General features: G+C 45.1%; 1 protein-coding gene across 1 annotated transcript in view; it reads left to right on the top strand.

Annotated features, from left to right (window-relative positions):
* gbe1b (glucan (1,4-alpha-), branching enzyme 1b) overlaps positions 1 to 13942 on the top strand; it is a 51865-nt gene extending 37923 nt beyond the window's left edge. Inside the window, exons 14-16 of the mRNA XM_029171146.3 lie at positions 46 to 176; positions 5649 to 5766; positions 11971 to 13942. Of these exons, the coding sequence (XP_029026979.1) occupies positions 46 to 176; positions 5649 to 5766; positions 11971 to 12033 (312 nt within the window). The 3' untranslated portion in view covers positions 12034 to 13942. The remainder of the gene's footprint in view (positions 1 to 45; positions 177 to 5648; positions 5767 to 11970) is intronic.
* The last annotated feature ends 259 nt before the right edge of the window (positions 13943 to 14201 follow it).

Genomic DNA, 14201 nt, shown 5'->3' on the forward strand with positions numbered 1-14201 from the left:
GACGTATCTTATTAGACGCTCTTTTCTCCCGCTTTGCCCCCGCAGGCCTTCGTCAGCGCCAAGCACGAAGGGGACAAGGTCATTGTGTTTGACAGGGCAAATGTGGTCTTCATCTTCAACTTCCACCCCGTTGAGAGCTTCCAGGACTACAGGGTCGGCGTAGACGCTCCAGGGAAGTATCCTTTCATGTCGTTAATGCCACAGCGCATTCAGCCCAGGCCTTCTCCGAGTAATGATGTCTTTGTTAGTTAGTTTTCTGTATAACTGTAAGGTAACTTGATCTTTTGGGCTTGACAAAATCAATAAGCGATGATATTTGGACTAAGACGGTAAATGCCTGTAAGGGGAGTAGAAAGGACAGGAATGGAGAGATCGGAGTTACCTGATGCATGCGGGAGAGGATCCCCATAAACCTTTGATGATAAATGACAGCTGATCCACTACAAGTCATTTCAAAATGCTTTTAATATTAAAGCAACTTGTGTGACTGTACAGATGTCGTACGACAAACTCTGCTTTTCATCCTGAAAGTCTAAAAATAGCAGAGACAGGAGCTGTATGTAGGTTGATTTGATTTCATTAAAAGGATGAGGCACTATCCATCCAAGGCCAAACAGGGCTCATGACAATCAACCCCTGGCTTCTCAGGGCGTTGGACCAATAAAACTCAGCTCTGAGAGGCTGCCTTCTGGGCTCCGAAGTGGATCCGGGATCTAAACATCGTGTCAGACTTGTTTTAAAGCAAATGTGACTCGTAAAGACCTGCGATTGTAACAGCGGCGTTTTCTCCAAGGCCAGTGCCGCTGTGATGTAATTTTAGCAGTCAGCGTTGAGAGGAATATGAGTCAGTTGTTCATAGTGCTGTTGTTATGCTATTAGAGAGAAATAATAGCAGAGCCCAGTGATTCAGAAAGAGCTCTCTTTAGCAGCGTCGGCTGTCTGTCTTCCCGGCGAGCAGCGCCGAGGAATTTAATGAGTCCCCCAGTTGTGATTACAGCAGGCTTAATGATCAGGGATGTGAAGGGGACAGAAAGCTGACAGATTTGTATTTATTATAACGGACATCGCTCTCTTTGGGCGCCCGCTGCAGCTCGCGCTACTGTAGCACTTTCCCGGACGGGTGCGAAGCCGTGTTGCTTTTCCAGCTATAAAACGACAGCATCGCGGTGGACGAGGACATCAGAGGAGGACAATGAGCATGTTTGGCAGCGCTTGCTACCATATTTTTTGCTTTCGCCAACAGTTGGTAACATTGTTGCCAGTCTTTCACCTCTAATTTCTTAAAGCCGAGTCTTAATCGCGAGCTGCTTTGGTGTTTACTTCCTGTACAGTGCAGCCGTGTGTTTTTAGTTCAGCCTTGATAGGGTGGATGTCGGGCGCAGCACTAAAAGCTTCGCTGCTCCGTCTTTTACTCCGTTTTTGAGGGTTTATTTTCATTTAGAGACGAACGAAATCTTTTCCCTCCCGGTGCTTCTTTTGATGTTTTAAGGAGGCCTCAGACACTGGATTGGTTCAGGAGGAAATGCAAATAAATGTGAGGGCAAAGCTCTGACTGTCATTATACGAAGAGGCTGTAAACACATAAAGGCGAAATGTGCAATGTGTGCGAGGAAGGTAAATGCGCTGGCGCGATGAGGAGATGCAGATCCTCCGATGGGAATGTGTGCAGAGGATCCAATTAGGGGGGAAGACAGATGAAAGTGCCACTCAGAGGCGAGAGGAGGTAAACAAGACAAGCTCAAAGAGTCCAGAAGTGCTTTTTCATTGCGCTCAGCTGTCATATACTTAAACTTTCTCCTACCTGTGCTGCGGTCAGGTGTGTCACAGTGGTGCCCCACATCACGGCTGCATCTGGAAATAGCTGGATGCAGCCCGTCGTGTAGTGGAAAACTGGCCATGGATCTGATACGGCTGATGTTTCCTCCACTGCTGCACTGCGTACGCCACCGAGTTAGCTTTGTTAGCCTGAATATCGGCCTGCAACATTCTTGTGCTTCTATTACTCAGATACATTCTTTGCAGGAAGTGGCCCAGCGGCAGCGCTGCTCTCCGACTGCATGTGTCTCTAGCTCTGCATAAGTTTGCGATAGTTTGCTTATTTATTCATACAAAGTATAAGTTGAGAAAAGCTGCCGATGAGACACGAGGAGGAATCTGCGGTGCTCAGTGCTGTACAGACGCGTTAAAGTTAAATAACAGCAGCGGTTTAATACACAGGGGTACGATGCACGTAGAACTGAAAGTCGGCCGTTTTTACTCCACAATGAATAAATAACTCGATTGCAATATAGCCATCGTCCTTCAAACGCCGTCCTTAGATGCTCAGCGACTGTTTGGCCTCTTCATGTTTTTAGACAAGCTTCTCCTTTGCTTTTCGATGTCCTCCTTTTAAATGTGTTTTCTCTCTCTCTCTCTCTCTCTCTCTCTCCCTCTTTCTCTCCCCCGCTCGCTTCGCGAGGAAGGAACAGCAGAGAAAGTGAAGCGAAGCACCTCAACGAAAACGTCGGCCATTAAAATGCAGTCAGTGTCAGCTTTTTCGACAGGCACTCAAACCATCAGTGTTTTTTATTATTTTCTCTCAGACTCGCCGTGGATACATTCTTAAGGCTGTGGGCTTTATCTGCCTGGTTAGAGTATTTGAAATCCCAGTTGGATCCCGTCATGAAAGCTGTACCTGTCAGGGCAGATTGGTCTTTGATTTACACGGTGCCAATAGGCAGCCGAGATTGTGTCGGGTCATCATTCTCCTTCTCCGTCTGGATCGCTCCTTGAATGCCATTTGAAATAATTCAACTACGGGTGCAGTGACACCAACTAACTAGAGTTTTGTTTGAGTAAAATACGCAGTGCTGAGGGTGACAATAAGTTACTGATATCATCTACAATAAAAAGGAAAATATGGATTTATTTATGTCTTTTTCCCTCCGTTCTCAACAACCTGCTGTAAGACACGATCAAGATAGATCTCATAAGCACATTTGCATCACTTCCCTCTGCGTGGGATCCCATTAGCTTGTAACTCCACCAGATATCCTCCAGTCATCCTCATCCATCTGCTGGCTTAATCTCTCGCTCCACGGTTTGTCTTGGAGTGCTCTAGATGAGCTACTTTGGTTCAAGTGTTCATTTGTCTCGATTTGGATAACGCGCCGCTTTCAAAACAAAGTCATTCCTGAGATATGGGAACGCGCTGACTCTCAGTAGTGGAATCTGTCGAAGCAAGAGCCATAAGAAGACGATCAGTAGGTTAAAATAAATCTCTTCTACGTTTGCCTCAAAAAAGACACAAGGCGCGAGGAGGTGAATCTCATTACACTGTATTTAGTATTAGACAATAAACGATGCTCCGGTTCATAACTTGCAGTAAGTCAGTGTTTTCTCTCATCATTCGTAGCCTATGATAAACTCCAACAGGTCCTCCACAGTCACAGTCATAGACGCCCATGAAAAGATAATAACGTATATCAATATTTAACCAGAATTGGGTTTCTCTCAGCTTGACTAGTTTGCTGTAGTTTCCTGGAGCATCGTCAGGTGCTGCACATTTATTTGATCCTTGCATTCCCAGGTTTTAAGTTCAACCAAAAAAGAGAGAGAGACTTTTTTTCAGACTCTTCTGAAAGCAGAAATGTGTCAAAACCCGAACCTTAATATTGTTGGTGCAAAGAAAGTTTGTTCCACATTATTTATTTGGCCCTTCCTTCTGATATAATAATAATAATAATAATAATAATAATAATAATAATAATAATAATAATAAGTTTCTATCCTTCTGTAGTAGTTAATATGTGTAAACATTTGACTTTTCATTCTTCATTCTATTAATGAAATATAATATTGCGCAGATATATAGAGTTTGTTTCATTGAATTAAAAGGCTCAAAATTGGAGTCTGTATTGAGACAAACTTGCGTCTTGGCTGCATCTTCCTAAACAACAAAACAAAGCATACGAGTTTAAAAACCTGGTGGCGGCTGTCGAGCCGCCCTGCAGGTGTCAAACTCCTCATAAAAAGTGAAGCACTTCGCCTTATTTTGAAAGGAATAGCCTGTAAGGGTCCCGCTTTACTTCAGCTCCTATGAGTTTCAGCTGCCGCTCGGGCCGAGCCGCCTCTTATTCCTCTGTGACAGACACCGCTTCCACTATTTCTTCCACTCTGATGTAACATGCACCGGCTGAGCAGAAAGCCGGGGAGAAAGTGGGCTCTGAAAAGAGGCGAGACGCGCTATTTAGAACGCTTACAAGGCCACGACACATTCCTCAGATGTGCACGCACTCTCTCTGTCGGCTCCACTCCTCTCTCGCCGGGGAGCGATTACTTTCATAAAGCCTGAAGGAACGACAAGCTGATGGAGAAACTAAGTGGTGTCTGGCTCCGCAATCACGGTCACGGCCAGATTGTTTTCAGGTCATCAACGGCTCTAATCATCAAACGCTGGACTGCCGGCTCCTCTTTCTGCTCATTGGGCAAAATTGATTGTGTTCTTAAATCTCCCCCCTTATGCACACAGACTGTATTGATTACAATACTTTACAGCTGAACTGCAGGCTGATGTTGCAGCCATCTGTAGCCGCTAACAAAGACGTAATCGCTCAAAGCCTCCAACTATCAATTTGTGCCGGTTGTGGCTTCCAGAGGTTTGCCAGGGAGCTGGGATTTGCTGTGCGCGTTTTCAGCATCAAGCATGTTGTGTTTTCATGATGCCCTGCATCCACGTTCACGAGAGAGAGGCCAAATGTTTCAAGATTTAGAGGCAGTTTTAAAATGTCCTACATATTTTAATCTGAGCTTGATAACAACCTTGACTGATTTTACATCAACAAGATGAGAACTGCAGAAGAAGGTGAAACCTGCTTGAATCTGGAGCGTTCTTAACAATTTAAATGATTTAACAATTTTGCTGTCGCATCCAAAAGTACTGTATTTTCCTGGTTTGAAAGGGAGTGTGAATGCTTTAATAGATGTGATGCTGAAGTTGGAGGAAAGGTGAATGTGTGCTGCAGCCGTGGTTGGAGGGTGTGATTAACATGTTCCATCTGATGAAACCTGTTTCCGCCTCAGTTCTTCCTCAGTGTGAGCTGGATGGTGGGTTGTCTCCACGCGTCGGCCTGTGATGCCGGCACCACTGGCGCCTCCACTGAATTCCAACTTCAATCAGGGGGTTGAACACCTGATTTGCACTGGTTTGCTTTAAGTGACGTTGACTCGTTTTCCCTTGATTCATGTGTTAAAGCCTAATTATTCCTCTGGTTCAGGGCTGTGCAACGATGAAGTCTCCTAAAGCAGAAGTCAACACTTTGTGTGTAGCTGTTGTCCCTCATTTGGATCACTTGGATCCAGTGTTTATGCAGAGAATTAGATAAATTAGACAGACGGGGTGGATGCTTGCACCACGACTGAATCACTTTTCTATTATGTTAATTTCCGGCAGCTTCGTCTTTGTCTTTTTGAGCCCGGCGCTGTCACTTTGGGGAGCTGAATGCTGATGGATGGGAGGATTTCGATGAGTATAAACCAGATGAGCGCCGCTCAACCGAGCCTGCGCGCTAAAAGCACTAGTGATAAAACCCTCTCTAGTGCTTCTTAGGCCTCAGATCTTATAATCTAGCTTCCCTCCTCTCTTGTGCCTTAACTTCAATCTTTGCCAGATATAGAATCAAGCTGGATTCAGATGAGGTTCTGTATGGAGGTCACGGACGGCTGGACCACAACACCGACTTCTTCACTGAGCCGCAGCCCTTCAACGGCCGCTCCAACTCCATGAAGGTAAATATTTTCAACACCCCACTTTTGACTCATCAAAGGTAGTCTTTTGTTAAAAATCCCTGGATCCTAAATATCACGTGTACTCCAGTTATAAGTCCAGGGCCAGTTGTCCACTTGTGCGGCAGCCTATGCTGTGTCACCGTCCCACTCTGCATACTAATGCCGCGTGCTTCACAGCGCGTTGTACATTCATACGGGAAAAGTTACAAAATTAAGTGTACTCAGAAATGTCAGCATGCATACTAAATGATTTTTGAGAGCGCTGTTGATGGATGCCATTGTCCCACAATGCCGTGCATGTACTTTACGTAATGGAGGAGCTGCTCACAGCTGTAAAACGTCAAAGGGAGGTGTGGGTGTTGATGAGACGGCTCCGAAAATATCTCGGAAAAAGAAAAGAAGGGGCCAAAACTTTTATCTTACTCTTAGTTGTTTTTCAGATTATCTTTACAAAACATTATTCTAACAAAATGATTTGAAAGACTCTGTATTAGTGTGTTTTTGTTAATATCTGATTTCACAGATCTGTTTAATTAGTGTAAAATGAAGTTGAAGGAGAGGATCTTTCTAATGAGGTTTAAGTGTGTTGTTTTGAAGGAAGTCGGCTAAAAAGCCTCGGTCTCCCTTTTCTGGGGCCTCTGCGTAACTGCTGCTCCATAATTCAGTATCCTCTTCACTAATATGATGAGCTTTTAATGCAGAAATCTGGAAAATGATCAAAAGTGACACTCGTCTGTCGGGGGACGGCATCCGCTGTGCGCCAGTAATCCTTTTGTTTTTTTTAAGCACACTTGATGCTCTCGCGCTTCGCTGTTTTCCCGGAGTTACTGAGCGTCGCGTGAATCTCGCATCCGCTGCCTTTTTTTATTTTTTATTTTTTTATTACTGGGAGACAATGTGCATTATTCATGGTGTTAGAACTCACCTTTTCATGTTAAGCTCGCGCGGCGTCACAGAGAGGGAGAAAAATATCCGGAAGAACAAACCGCTGGGCCTCCATCATGTGCACCGCTTAGGGCTAATAGCGTGAAATAGGTTGATTCTTGAAATACAGCAAGAAACACCGATGCGCATTTTAAAGCTCGAGGATCTTTCACGTTCGACTCCTTTTTTTTTCCTCCAGATTTAATATTTTTTTCTTGATTAAAATGCTGAAAGGCAATAAGATGTTTATGAATAAGGTCAGGGATGAATTAGTGAGGATCAGCACAGATACCCAAACACTCCAACTGTAACTTGGCTGATTGCATGTGTTAGATCTTATGTTAATGAATCCAATTAATATGTGAGGGCAGTGATGTCTGTGAAGTGGTCTCCACAGTCTCATCATCTCCTGTGGTTTTTTTTCCAGTTTGTTTAGTAAAATAATAAACATCTTGAGGCAGTACACTTAAGCTGCTCCAGTAAGTACCAGAGTTGACACAGCACCTGATGAGGAGTTTGTTTATCTGAACTCAACCTGACCCTCCTCAGATCGATACTAAAAGTGTTGCAGCTAATAGATAGAGGATGATGTCCTGTATTAAAAGTTGGACGGAGCACTTGAACGCGTCAAAGGCGCGTTCGCCAGAACTTGCAGCGCTATTAAGAGCGACGCTTCGACATTATTAAAGATTCTGTCATCCCAGGTTAAGACGCCGCTTCCTCTTTCATGCAGACAGTGATCCTCCGTCGTATTAGCATAGGTTTCATCAGTTAAGGACCCGAATTCCACATTCCCTTAAATCTTTTCTAGCTCTTATTAATTCAAACACTGCTGCTTCACCCACGTCCCTCTCGGCCAAAATGTGAAGTTTAGTTAACAAGTCATCTGCTAATGTTGGCACCATCATGGATTAATGGGGAATGAATGGGAGTGAGAGGAGAGGAGTCGACGGGGAGGGAGGGCTGGGACTCTTCTGCACTGGATCTCCTGCACAGACTTCCTCATCGCAGTGAGACTAGTCTTGCATAAGTACGCTTCCTTTTTTCCCACCTACATCCTCCTCACTCCTACCTGGTTATGACAAGAATAATCAGACAAGGGCCTCTGTGGGGGCTGGAAAAAGGTGCCCACACCATCCATGTTTTATTTAACAACTGTTGCTTTCAAAGTCTGTGCAAACTTATTCTCTCCTGTCTTTGTAATGGATCCGTCAGTTCCCCAGCTTCCTTGTTACAGGGCCATAATAAACTTTGATATCCACCAAGAATGCGTCGCCTCTCGCGCTGAGATGCTCGTAATTAGATGAAGCCAGCGGAGTTGAGAGCGTCCCGGTGTCCTGGCAGACCGTGGTGAGCACTGCTGCCGTTTACAGGGTCTGGTCCTAGACTGTCGTCTGACATCTCATTAGCTCCTTTAGTGTCTTCTTTCTCTATTAAAAAAAAAACAATAATAAAACAAATGCAGCCTCCTTCCAAACGGGCTGGAAACAGCCTGTTCTATACTGTACAAGGGTGGTTGTCATGGCGATGTAAGGTTAGAGACCTACACAAGGGATGCTGCTGCTTTTATGTGTCGATAAGCCAAACTATGAATAGTGTTCATACAGTAAGTTGTACCTAATTGCTTTTATCTTATGCAAGTCATTATTAAAAATGTCCGAGTTGTTGGGCTGTGGAAAAGTTCATTTTTAAAATAATATTAATTTTAGAGCAGCGCTATTCTGAAAGGTCGCACGGTCCAGTTGTGTTGACTGATTAACTGCAGTGCAGGGTTGTAGGTGGTGAATAAACAGCAACCACTGCATTTAAAAACTCCTACACTCACTGGCCACTTTATTAGGTACAGCACAATTCAGGGCGCTGTAGGGAAGTAGTGGCCGGATGAGTTGAAATCTTGATGTGACCGCTTGCAAACACGCTTCATTAAAAGTGTGGTCTGTTATTACAAAAGAAGCAACTCTTTGACTCATTTTATTACATGTCTGTGAACATGAGACGAGTTGAAACAGGCTGCAAATCAAAAACGTGTTATAACTGTCCTCAATAGTCCTCAACGGGAGCATTGGAGGAGACTCCACACACGCGCGTTCTGCTGTAGGTGATTAGGATGTCTGATTACTGTATGTCACATTGGTGTTGTTGCAGTGCACTTAGCAAGGTAACGCTAAACATGCAAATAATGAAATTCCCCAAGTGAGCAAATGTACAGTAGCTGCTTTGAACCTGTTCTGGCATTAGTCACATTCACATTTTAGCATGTTCTAATGTGGAAGACATAACACTGAGAAACGCTGATGAATAATTAGCGGCTTCAGAGTCTTTTGATGAACTTTGCGAGCATCAAAGGGGTTGTCTCCTTTGACAGTTTCACAAAAAGAAATTAAGCTGAAGTGAGGAAGCAAAGGAAAGTGAAGAAAACGTACGAGCCTGTGGCGAATGATCAAAAGATGTACATTTCAGTCAGAAAGATCTAAGGCCTGATGCTGAAGTGTGAACTAACGGAGCAAAGCTGTGACAGTGTGAATCCTGCTTCACACTTTACATACTCATACAAATACACAGTTATCTGTGTGATTGTAATGTAATTCTTCCTCAAGACTGAACCTTGCATCAGACCTTCAGCAACGGTGGTACAGAAAGTCTTGTCCTCAGACCGGCGTCAGTTAAGACTCATCTTACCCAGGCTTAAGTACAGGCTGCATGAATGAAAGTACAGTACTAACAGGGAGTTGATCCTTGTTAAGTGAGTAATGGAGCCAAACAGAGACACGTCTGGAGTCTGATGGTGCTCAGATAACTGGGGTCAGGAGACTCGAACCTAGCGGATGATATATTCCCGTGAAGCGCCTCATGAATCCTTTATTAGTGCATCTGAGCACTGATCAGATGGAGTATTAGCCCAGAGGCTGGACAGCAGTCCTGATGTGAGCAGAAACCGGATCCCGGTTCACGCCTTTCAGCGCGCCACTCGGTGATACCGGCACATCTGTGGAAAACAAAGAACAATTAGCCGCGGCTAACGCTAGCGCTAATGCAGCACAGGCGCCGCTTCGCTCCGTCCTCATCGGATTCAGTTCCACAGCTCTGATATTGAGGCATTATCACTCTGGCAAACGCTCTGTTGTTCAGGAGCGGCTGCTGCCTTAAAAAGTGAAAGGTGGCTTCTGAGTTGGTGTTGATGAAGGGGTGAGCGCCCACTGCAAATGACTCACCACTAAGCAGCACAGGCTTTATGGGCATATTCAGACAAATCCAGTCAAAGGGTTGCTTCATAAAACACCAGCAGCCAAATTAGTGCTACTGTGATACCACAGGGATTTATACTAATACTTCATGACTGGACTTGTGATTTAAATTAGATCATAACTACAGTAAGTTGCCCTGGAAAGAGCACTAATCAGGGCTGTTAGATCATATTTGAAAAATATTTCTCCTCACATGACGATAATCAGTCCCATACATTCGGAAATGGCACCTGTTCCTGTCCAGTTTGACTAAAAGGCACAATCATTCATTTCAGATGACCTTCTAAGATCCCAAACTCAGGGCCTGTGGCCTTGCTCTAGTTTATATCTACTGCTGTATTTACAGTACTTTAGCTGTGAGGGTTGAAGCAAATGGTGCCACCTGTGAATGAGACCCAGATGGCAAACACCTGGACATCAAATCGGACATGTTTCTGGAACGTCGTGTTCCTCCGCGCGGTCGGTCTCCTGAGTAAAGCTAGCATTAGCGCGCGCACGTTAGCTCCCTGCGCTCTAAAAGGCTGCCTCTCCAGACCTCAGCCCGGAAAATCAGGTTGTCTCCAATTTCAGGCGACCTGCTGACCTTCTAAGATATTATTGCTCTTGCAGCGTTACGGTTTGTTGGCTGCTCTGTCGTCCTGGTTTTGCTGATTGAGCCTCACACGTGTCGCGTCGCGTACCGTCTGGCCGCTGATGGGAGGCAGGTCGGCCTAAACCGCGCCACCGCACAACGCTAGCTGTTGGCGACGCGCGTTCGATTTGAGGCGCCTTCCTGTGTTGAGCGGTTATGCTAATTGGAGCGTCTTCCACTAATTGCTGTGCCAACACTTGGGACTATCTGCTGCTCTTTGTTCACAGATTGATTTCAGAATTTGTCACTATCGCTATCTGTTTGGTGGAAATAAAAGCTGTTGACACACTCTAGGTTAAGCGCGGCGGTAGGCTTGGTGGAAACAGGTGCAGTGATTCATTTCGCTTTTTTCCCCTTCCCTCTGTGGTGATTCCGCGCGGAGGCTCTCCCACTGCGCCTGTTTAATTAGTCACCGATGTCTGTGTCAGTGTTTGAGCGCCGGGCTGCTCGACTCCCCCTGCGACAAACTGTTGGCAAAGAAACACAGCCGCCGCGCGCTCAGATCCGCCGATTCCGAGCGGTGGCTCAAAGAGTTCACGGGGTGATTGAATTGTTTACAGCTCCGCTCCCGTTTTTACGTTTCTGTTGGGAAATATTACATGGTTTGTGTCTGCTGGGCTCTTACTTTGGCATAAATCTGAAGTGACTAATGGCACACAGTGGCCTCCGAATGACATTGTGAATACGGGGTATTATTTTAGTAATATTTATCAGGGGCTCGATTCCAGGCTTCTCCTGTTATACGATATGTCACAGCGGCCTTGGACCAGACACTGGACCCCGAGCTGCCCCCAGTCTCCTTTATATACAAGCTTTAAGAAGTAATGGTATTAGTATAAGTCTGAACCGTATGAAGGCATTTGCAGCGGCGACCATGTCAGGATCCATATTCTCCGTCGCTGAGGGCTCCAGTTCCACAGGTTCACATTGAAGCGGTGTCCGCCGCGTGCCCGGCGGTGGATTCTCTGACTCCAGTGCCACCCAGAGGTCTGAGCGAAGCTGCAGCGCTGTCACGCTTTGATTATACCTCTCTAACCTTGACAGTCCTCTTCGATCAAGGCTGAGGTGTTTGTGCTCCGTCTCCGTTTGAAGAGTTATTTTCTGCTCAGATTTGAATATCCCTCTAAATACGCCTCCCACCCTGCTCTTCAAAGTCCCTCTTCTTCTTCTTCGCCGCCGCCGTCGTCTTCTTCTGCACTTTGTTTAGCCGTCACGTCGACCTTGAGTGCGAGAAGCGATCGCGCCCCATCGCCGAGGCACAGCCGAGTGCCTCTGTGTCCCAAAACTGAAAACTGAGTAAACCTGCAAATCAGTGATCTCCTTAATGTCATTAATCATCAATTGTCATCTCACTTCTCTCCCTGTTTTCTCTCCCCCCTTTGTCTTTTTCTCGTTCTCTTCCAGGTCTACATCCCCTGCAGAACAGCTATTGTCCTGGCCAACGAGGAGATAGATTACTGTTATTAGAGGATGATTATCTCCACAGAGACCAGCATCGAGAATGGATTCCAACCTCAAACCGAGTGTTAACAATCACCTTCATCTTAAAGTGTCAAGCTAGCTCACCACCTAAACCCTCGTTTTGTGTTTGAGTCTTTTTCCTAAATGGGGAGGGGGAGAGAAAAAGCGTGAGCTTCTGTGCTTTCAAATGCCATCTGCAACCTTAGATGCTGTGTAGCCCTATTTACCACAGATTGGTCCATTTGGGAAGCGTCCAACACAACCAGCAGCTAGATGCTAAAACTCAAAACCCTGCAGAGTCCATCCACCACTAGCCAGGAGCCATTTATAGGCTCTGTTGAATTTGGCTCGTCATTTGAAACACATGACTGGCAACTGTGACAGAGGGAAGCAATACAGGAAGCATTTATTCAGACGTGATGAAAGTTCAGAGAAATAGGAATATATTACAGTGATGTGTGTGTCGTTACAGTTTAGTGTGTTCAGGTATGTGAATACATGTAGTATTAGAGTATATGCAAATGAAAGCACAGGTTTTTAATCACTGATGATTAATTAAATGCGTTTGCTCGTGTTGTGTCATAAAGAAACTGTCTAATTTGCACAAACTAACACACTGCTTTGAATTACTGTACTTTTCAGGGGCCTCAAAAACAGATGTGTTGTGATGTTGGAGTTTATGCAGCCGCAGGGAGCTTTCATGTCTTTATTTGTAGCCTCGTTATTAAGCCAGTCAATTGCAGCTAAAGCAAAGGGGATAAAATCACCAAATTGGGTTGTTCACAGCGTGTTGTATGATACACAAGTCACATTTTGGCAGAATCGCACAGTCTCCGACCCACAGTAGCCGAGAGAAACCTCATGTTTCCGGGTGGAGGATGGTTTCCCAGACTCGTCTGTGTTCAGCATGTCTCCTTACGCGCTATAAAACGTCTCCCCTGGGAGGAAAACGCAGAAACAGCCTAAAACCAAGCGGGCGACACGCGCCTCTTTCAATTAGTTCCGACTTTTGTGACTTTTGCCTCGACGCGCTCAATGATTGAACGGCGCCGATGCTCCGTAGCTGTGAGACGGTTATTGATCAACTACAACACACAAGCCCAAACACAGCTCGCTGGCATAGGGGCCTGTGTAGGTGGTGTTTTTGTGACTACTGAACTCACTCGTTGAGGCGAAGTGTCATTATAACAATGTTTCATATGACGGCTTTCATCTTGGTTTTGTTTTCCAGGGGATCGTTATAATTAATCTATTTCCAGTGTGGCGTTGTCTTGGTTTCCGTCCTCTCTCTGAAGGTCCCTTAGTGCAACATAAATGGATGTTTTTTGTCCAATTTCCTGAATTGTCTGCACGTTTTATCAAAACAATGCTCTTTTAAGTAAAACATGAGCGGATTTAGGCGTTCCTGAAAATCAGCTAATGCCTTGATTCACTGCCATGGACGCTGCGACTCTGTGATCCACACCTACTGCATTAGTGCAGATTCTCTGTCATTTAAGCTGTGTGTTGTAGCATATGGCTGGTTTTGATCTGCCTCCCCTGCAGCTGAAGAAATCCCATTCGTATTCACGACCATCCTCCTGTGTTTAGCCAAAAGTATCATGAACACGACATTTATTTTTTTTTGTGCAACACCAAAGCATTCAAAAAATGACTTTCTCCACCTCTGGAAAAGCTCACAGAGGATCGCTCTGCATAAATTTAAAGCAGCAAGGCTGTGGGAAAGAAGTGGAGTGTTTAATCATCCCTCATCTGACCCAGTGTCATTGTCATTTTACCACTGCCAAAATGAATTGTCTGCATTTGTTCTCTAAAGTAAAACCGATGTCTGATACACTGGAACTACTGCGGCAAATTTCTTTCAATATCACTAATGATAATAAATCAGTGTCTGTCGAGCCACAAGGAAAATGTAGATGAACTGGGTGTGAAGTCTCATTACTGAGCCTGTCACTTGTGCTTCCAGTGTCCTTCATAGTCGGGTACAAAGGTACAAAGGTCACCGTGTACTTTAATATACAGTAAAATCTGTCCTTGTGTAAATGATCAAACATTTAACAGGTGTCGTTAGCTCTGTGAGGATGGGTCTGGGTCCCGATGCTGCTCCAGGTTCCTTCCTGCCGCCGTTCATTACCTCATAACTGTGTTGTTTAGGTTGGTTTGTATTCTAGGCA

This window comes from Betta splendens, chromosome 13, assembly GCF_900634795.4.
Source record: "Betta splendens chromosome 13, fBetSpl5.4, whole genome shotgun sequence".
Taxonomy (NCBI): domain Eukaryota; kingdom Metazoa; phylum Chordata; class Actinopteri; order Anabantiformes; family Osphronemidae; genus Betta; species Betta splendens.